At 46.5% G+C, this 9,572-nt stretch overlaps 1 protein-coding gene across 5 annotated transcripts in view; it reads right to left on the bottom strand.

Moving 5' to 3' along the window:
• LOC143284969 (paired box protein Pax-2a-like) overlaps window positions 1–9,572 on the bottom strand; it is a 308,750-nt gene that overhangs the window by 44,646 nt on the left and 254,532 nt on the right. For all 5 annotated transcript variants that reach the window (XM_076592140.1, XM_076592134.1, XM_076592160.1 and 2 more), the window contains one exon: window positions 1,628–1,825. In XM_076592140.1, the coding sequence (XP_076448255.1) occupies window positions 1,628–1,825 (198 nt within the window). The remainder of the gene's footprint in view (window positions 1–1,627; window positions 1,826–9,572) is intronic.

Genomic DNA, 9,572 nt, shown 5'->3' with positions numbered 1-9,572 from the left:
GGATGAAAAGGCAGGGAAAGGTGCTAAGACGGTTGTTGTCAAAGGGGTGGGATCATCCTTTGGTGCGGTGGCGGCCAAAAAAGAAAAAAAAAAAAAAAAAGTAATCATAAGGCAAGGGATCGCGGAACTTGGGCACAGGTGGATTGACTCTCGGTGTGTCAGCTGTGCCAGTGAATCAATCACCCAGGACTGTTTGCCTTCACTCGTGTAGGAACGATCGAAGAAGGTTTGAACGCCAAATCTTCAAGGTTTGTTGACACCTATGTCACTGATGATCCAAAGGAAGAGACGAAGATTTTAATTTGATTATTACGTGGGTAAGGGGTGTGAGGTGATAATGATTATGTGCAAGACTCGCTTGAACAGTTATTTATAACTATGCACACCGCGGAAACGCCGGTAAATTTATTCGTGCAACTGGAAATTGATAATGCATTGTACTGTGTTCGGGTGTATGTGCAACACGTGTGAGAGAATGACAGAAAGAGAGAGAGACAGAGACAGGCAGAGAACGACTGAGACTGATATTATCACAAACCTTCAACTAGAGATTGATAGTATCACAAACCTTCAACTAGGGATTGATAGTGTCATAAACCTTCAAGTAAAGAAGGCAATGTACTCACAATTACCCTTTCGCAAACTTGGTCGAAGGATTCTAAAAGAACAGCGAAAACAGTAAAACAACAATAGCTACGGTGAACACTGTACAGTCCTTTCTCTCCAGCTGGACCATGAGACAGAGAGAGAGAGAAGGGGGCGCGATGTTGATTGAGTGAGTGAGTGCGTGAGAAAGAGAGAGAGAGAAAGTGTGTGTGTGTGTGTGATTAAGAGAGAGAGAGAGAGACAGACAGAGACAGAGACAGAGAGAGACAGAGAGAAGAGGGGGAGGCGCGTGAGCAGTGAATCGTGTCCGGTTCCCTGACCCCAAGATGACCATCTAGCATAACGGTCAGCGATCAAATGGCAGTTGCAAAGAGGGCTTGAGGTACAAGTTGACCACGAGTTCAGGAGGGGCACAAGGACGGAGTTGTCTTCTCGCCTTTAGTGGTCAGCCACTATTGACAGGGGACAGTGGGGGTGATGTATGGAAATTCTGTGCTTGTACGTGCTTTTTGTTCAAGGGACTTCAGAAGCTGTGGAATGCACTGAGTGAAAGGAAGGCGTATTTCTCACAAATAAAAACTGAATACATTGAATGCCCACTCTGCTTTCAGCTGAGTGAGTTAACTTGTCAGAAAAACCAGTATGTGTGTGTGTGTGTGTGTGTGTGTGTGTGTGTGTGTGTGTGTGTGTGTGTGTATGGAGAGAGAGAGGGAGGGAGAGAGAGAGAGAGAGAACTGGAGAAAACAATGAACGAATGATAAAACTAATATAAAGAGGTTTTGAGTGTGTGTGTGTGTGTGTGTGTGTGTGTGTGTGTGTGTGTGTGTGTGTGTGTGTGTGTGTGTGTACGCTTTGAAGCTGACTGACACCAAGGAGTAAACCGAATTAACCAACTCATATATACATATGCATATAAAATTATATATATAGCCGACACCAAGAACTAAACCTAAACAGCCATCCCATCCATCTTAACACTACCAAGCACCACCACCACCACCACCAGTGATTCAGCTCTCACCTGTTGATGGAGCTGACGCTGGGTACGTTCTCATTGCTGCAGATGTTCTCCGTCAGCAGTCTGTCCCGGATCTCCCACGCGAACATGGTGGGGTTGTCGGTCTTGTAGCGAGTGATGGCATCCACCACCTTGGGTGTGGCCACCTTGGGTTTGGAGCCCCCGATCACCCCGGGCTTGATGGACCCCGTTTCATAATACCTGCAACACAGAGGAGGGTACTGAGTGCACTGTTTGATATCCGATCCTGGCAGTCTTGTATTTTTGAACACAAACACATGCGCATGAAGACGTGCGATCCCGAATGTCACACACACGTACGCACACACACACGCACACTCATACAAACACACACACACACACACACATGCTCTCTCTCTCTTTCTCTCTCTCTCACACACACACACACACACACACACACGCACGCACACATTACATACAGAATAGTGGAGATGCTCGGGGTGGTTAATACAAAAACAGAATAAAACATTTTTTTTAATTGCAGCGTTTTACTCAACAAAGGTAAAGAACCATAAGTTTTGATATTCTTCGCAAATGTTTAGATGCTCCATATGAACGAATCGGTTTATTTTTATACCTGCTTTTTATCTCTCTCACCGGCTGTGCGAACAAATACTTGCGATTTTCATAGTGGCTGCGACCATAGACACGCTACGACTATTAGCACTCTGGTGGACAGCTTGTGGCAATGGACCCACAGTTATCAGACATCAAATTTACTTATAATAATATACTTATAATAAAAAGCACCGCGGCAGGTGGTCAACGATTAAAGGCTTCACTTGTCTCTGTAGTTACAATGTTTCACGCTTTCGTTTGTTTCATTCGTTTAGCAATGCGGGGTCATTTGAGTAAACCATTATCAGAAGTTGAAAGGAAGTGTCCAGCTCTGTAGCACAAAAAAGGAAACAAAAATGTTCAGGTATGTGATATAGAGCAAAAAATATTTTTATTATCTCTGGTAAGAGAAATTCATGTGAGATGTGGTCTTTTCTTTGGCCTGAGGAAAATGGACTGATGCTGCGAATCATGAACATAAATGAACAGACATTGCTATGAGACACGAAATGTACACAGTTCTAAACCATCCCCAGTTGCACAATCCAGGGGAAAAAAAACGAAGATGAAACTGAAAAAAAAGGAAGAGAATTAGACTTCAGCATGTCCTTAGATTTATTGAAATTGAAGAATTTTCTCCCACCTCTCCTTTCTCTCTCTCTGTGTGTGTGTGTGTGTGTGTGTATGTGTGTGTGTGTGTGTGTCCGATTCCAGTGAGAGTGATATTAGAAAAAAAAAATGGTGGGGTGGGCGGGTAGCGGACCGGAAGAGTTGTGTGTGATGTAATAAACAGGACATGGAAATAAAGCACGTCTGTGTGTGAGCGCGCGCCCCCGCGCGTGTGTGCGCGTGTGTATGCGTGCGAGCGTGCGTGAATGCGTGTATGAGTTCGACATGTCCACCAGCTGGAATTCTACCCCACGTACCCCCGCCCCCACCCTCCCTCCCTCCCTTCACCCCGGCCATGCCCTGAATGGTTGTACGTGTCCCAGATGCTTGACGTTGTACACACTATCCACAGACCTTGTCCGCTTGTTTCTGTACAGAGGTGGGTGGAGATAAAACACGTCAAAATCCATTCTCGGATGACAAAAATAACATTAAAAAAACACACACTTAAAAGAAAAACAATGTCCTCGTGTCCAACAACCGAACCCCGGCTCCCCCCCCCCCCCTACGTCCCCCCGGCTATTGACTGGATGGATGGATGGGTGGTGATGGTGGTGGTGTAGGGGCAGCCTTTTGGGAGAGAGAGAGAGTGTGGGTGGTTGAGGGGTGGGGAGAGGAGGTGGAGCATTGTGTTGACAATGTTTATGAAGTCAGCCGACTAGAGGTGGCGGCATATGTGTGCTTTGACAACTGCTGCTCTTACAACGCGGCGCCCCCATGCTGCACACACGACCCTACCCCCTCCTCTCTTCCTCTGTTCCATGGACCACAGCACGTGCAACATTGTCCAAACCAGAGAAGGGAACCGGGGGCCTGCCTCTCTCCCACAACCCCCTTCCTCCTCCTCCTCCTCCTTCTCCTCCACACACACACACACACACACACACACACGCGGAAGGAAGGAAGCGGCGCCCGCAATCATCTCAGTGTCTGAATTCAGGAAAAGAGATTGGGAGGGGTGGTGGGGTGGGGTGGGGTGGGGGGAAGGGGGTGGTGGTTGGGGTGGGAGCGGGACGACAGGGGAGAGACAGGTATGAAAAGAGCTTGCTGCTTGGCCCAACAAGTACGGCTTGTGTGTGTGTGTGTGTGTGTGTGTGTGTGTGTGTGTGTGTGTGTGTGTGTGTGTGTGTGTGTGTGTGTGTGTGTGTGTGTGTGTGTGTCTGTGTGTGTGAATCTTGTGGACCCCCTTCATTGTTACAAAGAGGGTGTGGGGGACCTACGGACGGAAGCACGGAAGAAGACGACGTGTGGTTGTAGTAGGTGGTGGCCACTGAACAATGTATGAATCTTTTTTTTTTCCCTCCTCCCCCTCTTCCACCTCCCAACCTTCCACACCTCCACCCCCAACCCCTACCCTAATCTCACCACCCCCTTTGCCATGCCGGCCCCACCCCCTACTGGTTTTCTCTTCAGCCTCATGTCGCTTGCTCTTTTCTTCACTCTTTTCTTCTCAAAAGGCCCCCAGCCCCAACAAACCATGGCGTGCCCAGGCCCTCGACAAAGCTCGGGCCCGAGGGTGATGGAGGGTAGGAGGGAGGGGTGGAAGAAGTGGGGTGAGAGGAGGAGGGACCGGAAGGGTGGAGGGGTGGGGGAGTGGGGTGGGGTGGGGTGGGGTGGGGAAGGGGATGCTTGGAGGGGGACGGGGCGGCACAAGCATAATTACCGATGCACTAACACTACTACCCCCTGCCCCCAACACACACGCACGACGCTAAAATTGAAATAAAGAAAAAAAAAGAAAAAGAAAAAAAAATGAAGAAAGAAAAAAGATTTGTGTGGGGGGGGGGGGGGGGGGGTGTAGCGGGAGGGAGGGGGACTACACTTGCCTCCCCGGGATACAAGACATAACCAGACACCACCGACCGCCCCCCCCCCCCTTCTCCCTCCCCAACCTCCTTCCCCTCTCCCTCTCTCCTGAACAGCACCAGCCAATGCGCTGGGCCAACAAAAGAATGGGGGTAGGTGGGGTGGGGTGGGGTGGGGTGGGGTGAGGAGGGGGAATTCGTAGAGGGAAGGTGAAGAGAGGGAGGGGTGGATTGGGAAGGAGGGATGATGAGATTTATGTCCGTAACACAATGAAAGAAAACGATGGGTGAAAAATATGTATACAGATGCCCTTGCCCTGTGTCTTATTATTTTGCTGTTGAATGTCGTGAATATATATTATATATATATATATATATATATATATATATATATATATATATGTGTGTGTGTGTGTGTGTGTGTGTGTGTGTGTGTGTGTGTGTGTGTGTGTGTAGTTGCTATTGGTCTGTTTTAGCATTTATTTTATGTATACTTTTTTTGGGAGATTGATTGTTTTACATTCATTTAAGTTTTTTCTTTTCCACCATTTGGGACTGTAAGCCACATAGGCCTACATGTTCAACCATCATCCACTTACTGCCAAGAAATATTTGGGGTCAGATTTTCAGTTCACATAAACACCTCCAACCCCCTCCCCCTATGTGTGTCGCGCGCGCACACACGCACACACAAACGCGCGCGCGCACACACACACACACGACACAACACAAAAGTATGTGGCCGCTTCTATTGACATGCAAGCTAACCACAGTTGTGATGTATCGCCCTCAATTCCCTCTCCTAATCCCCCTCGCCTTGCACCCCAATCCCCTACCCCCTTCCCTCTTCCTCCCTCTCTCAACCTCCCCCCCCCCAGGCATTCCCATCACTCTCACCCTCCTCCATCCCACCACCCCGTCCTCTTTTCTCTTGCTCTTGTCCCTTAAAAGAAAAGAAGAAAAAGAAGAAAAACAGAAGTCAATGTTGGAAAGCCCGCCAGAGCAAGGTGGCCCCGAAAGAGAGCAAGAGAAAGAGAGAGAGCCTGCGATCAGCACACTGTAAGCCTCTTTTCACAGAGAAGCCAGCCTTTCGCTTGATAAGATTAGGAAGTCAGAGGTAGAAAACGGCTGCCAGCCAGTAAGGGGGAGGGAAAAATCTATTGAAATAGTCCATTATTGTCTGCTTTTTCATTTCACTGAGTTTGTATTTCCGAACCTGCCACCACGAGGGAATCCGCATTGACCCGCTGGTGAGCTGAATCAACTGGGTCCTTGTAGCCACTGTTGGTTTGTTGACGAAGCTTGAAGCACTGTTACGCGTTTGGGCGAGCGGGCGCAGCGAAGAGTATTATAGACATGTGAATGCTACGTGGATGAAGGGCAAGCAGGCGTGACATCTTGTTCCTCCGGACCCCCCCAACACCCCCTCGCCCCCCACAAACCCGTTGCTGTTTTTTTTTCTTGAGGTGGCTATTCATTCTTTTCGTGATTTGCCACAAATGAACAAGAACATATACACAGGCGAGGGTTGTAAAGCGTGTCAATAGTGTGTCTTCCACGCCTCTTTGCACTCAGTGAAATACTGTGAACCATTAGCGACACTAGAAAGGTCTACAAAAACACGACAACCCGTTGACAGGTTGGGGAGCAGTATTAAAAAAAAATCATTTAATTTTTATTCACTGCCACACCAATATACAATAAAAGTCTGAACTGAAGTGGGAACAGCGACTATATCGAATGGCGTCGACGTTTACGACCATTTTTTTTCAGTTATGAATAATTTTTTTGTGTCAAGGAAATATTTCGACGTCTATGAACGCGGCGTGGGCGCTTCTGTATGCGCGTGTGCGAATGTATGCATGTATACATGTACGTTTGTGCAATGCACGTGTGCTTAAAATCGATTGCAGTTAAATAAATAACATGATGTCGGTTTCTGACTGTAATGCAATGAAGTCTCATAAAACGAGAAGAAAATTAGCATGCTGCATGATTTATTCCATTACATTCCAACGAATCTCCCAGCCCCAGTGTCCGTATTGTTACAGACTTTCCCCTCATCATTCCTCCCCTTCTACAGTAGTCCCTCTACTCCACTTTATCCCCCTCCCTCTCTGTCTCTTCTCCCCCTCCCTCCCACCCCCCCCCCCTTCTCTCTCTCACATCCCTTCCTCCTGCTTCGATGGACAAATACGGTTTTATATTCCCCCATTCCTCACGATACAACCCCCACTCTTCGCAAAGATTATAGTAAATCGGAAAATCGCTACCTCTCGACTCCTGCAATTTTCCTCCCTGCCGGCGTGCGGGGTGCGGCAGGTAATGGTTTCTTCTCACGCCAACCGGGGGGGACAGGAGGCTGGGACCAGACGGCCACACCGCCGGCAGTGTAAGAGGGCTTGTGTGCCAGAGGGCTCTACCCCAAGATCGGGATTGGGTGGCGACTGCTGCACCCAGTCACCGACCGAAAGAGGTAATCGAGATGGTAAACAACAGTCCTACCCCTTCCCCCCGCCGCCTCCGCAACCCCCACCCACCAACCGACCCATCGACTTACCCTTCCACCCCCTACCCCAAGGCTCACAAAAAAAAAGGAAAAAAGAAAAAGAAAAAAAAGTTTAAGAACAAAGCCGTCCATAAATGTTGTATGCCTGCACGGCTGCGATACCGTCTTCTGTTCATTGGACAGCCCGACGCAATGGTTGATCAATGGCTTCACCATTCCCAACGAATACTTCCTTCTATATTGGCATGCATTTCAAGAATTTAGTCTTGATGTTTTTCACGCTTAAAAATAGATAAGTTTTTTTGTTTAAATCATTCGCAACAACTGTTTAAGCATTCTGCTCGTGTACTTTAATAATAATAATAATAATAATAATAATAATAATGGATACTAATATAGCACACTATCCAGAAATCTGCTCTAGGTGCTTTACAAAAACGCTTTGTTAACATAAAACATTACAGTTATGTTACATACACACACCAAAATGTGACTACACACACACACACACACACACACACACACACACACACACACACTGCATACATACATTTTAACATACATGTGTATCTAACAGCTACCCTGACACATACGCACACATAGGCAGGCACAAACTTACATAAACGCACGCACACACAATACACATTCATATACATGCATGTAGTTATGTACACATACATATGTATACACACAGAGTCAAGCACAGCTAACGCAGAGGAAGTGGACCTGCCACAATTGAACTTACTGTTGAGGGAAAAGGTGAGATTTGAGTCGAGATTTAAAAGATGCGATGGAATCAGAATGACGGAGGTTATCAGGGAGCTTGTTCCACGTCTTTGGCAATTGAAAAGAAAACGATCTGTGTCCATAGGTCTTACTTCTGACATGAGGTATCCTGAGAAGTCGAGTAATCAGAGGAAGAACGGAGCTGGCGAGACGGGGTATAGATATGGAGGAGTTCAGAAAAGGTCAAAGTGGATAGTTTATAGTCTATTCGATCAGAAACAGGCAACCAGTGGAGATACTAAAGGAGAGGAGAAACATGGTCAAATTTAGAAGCTCTGCAAATGAGTCTGGCAGCGTTATTCTGAATTCGCTGGAGTCTGTCTAACAGATATTTGGGAAGGCCGGCCAAAAGAGTTGCAGTGATCCAATCTTGAGAGAACCAGAGAGCAAACAAATGTCTTGGTTGCATCGGTTGAGAGACAGTGGCGGATAGAGCTGATTCTACGCAGTATAATACACTACAATTATAGATAAACAGGGCAACGAGAAACTCCTATACTGTCCAAAACTTATATATGTACATGCTTAATAGTTAATTCTAAAAACAAACAACCCACCCATTCCCCCGCTCCCCCCCCCCCCCCCCCCCCCCCCCAAAAAAAAAAAAAAAAAGAAAAAAGAAAAGAAAAACAAACATAACTACAGTTCGTGCCTTCACGAGAATATCACGATTTCGGTGGGGGTACTGCAGCACTTACTGAATGCTCAATATTCTTCGCGGAGGAACAATTTACAGTGACAAGTGTGTTGGCAGTTGTAGTTATAAGTGTGTCGGGTTGTTTTTTTTCCACAGCGAGAACAATGTGCGGCACGTATATTTTATGAGCAGTTATGACTGTCGAAACGTCAGTGTGTGCGAAGAGAACAGTTGGCAGCTTCATCTGTTGGCACATTACCGTGTGACGTCATGCCCGACAAAACCTGATTAATTGGCTGATACGTCTGGTCAGATTGTTACTGATTTATATATTCGTTCATTCCTTTATTTGAAAAAAAAAAAAAAGTGGAAGAAAGGTGGTTATGAATGTAAGCTAGTATAACGTTGTTCATCTCAACAGTGGCGGCTTAATGGCGGTTGCCTGGAAGCACTATACTCCTGAAATTCAAAACAGGCTGTCTACCTATCTATCTATCTATATATCTGTCTGTCTGTCTATCTATCCATCTATCTATCTACCTGTTTGTCTGTGTCTATTCCTTGACGCCTCGACTGTTCCTGTTCGTCTTTGGAAATGTAATACATGATTTTTTTTCTTCACTATTTGATATTTTGGCGCTTTCCCAACTAACACTCGGACGGAGGAAGGCAGCCATTAGGGCCAGGGCGTAATATATCATTTTATACACATATATATTCCTCATGGCGAGCGTCAGTCGTCTCGCTCGCACGCACGCACGCACGCACGCACGCCCCCTTTCATACAAAGATTTCTAAAATATCATGGATCCGTGCATACAGAATGTAATTATCATTTCCTTTTCTTTCTTCTTCTTCTTTTTTTTTTATAACATGTTTTTTTTGTTTTTTTTTATTCCCTGACAAACATTATGACACTGTCATGCATGTGTGCCGATCTTCAAACATGCTCACCCCCTATTT

The sequence above is a fragment of the Babylonia areolata genome, chromosome 1 (genome assembly GCF_041734735.1).
Source record: "Babylonia areolata isolate BAREFJ2019XMU chromosome 1, ASM4173473v1, whole genome shotgun sequence".
Classification (NCBI taxonomy): Eukaryota; Metazoa; Mollusca; class Gastropoda; order Neogastropoda; family Buccinidae; genus Babylonia; species Babylonia areolata.
The sequence above is the reverse complement of the archived record's forward strand: the minus strand, read 5'-3'. Positions and strand labels throughout refer to the sequence as shown.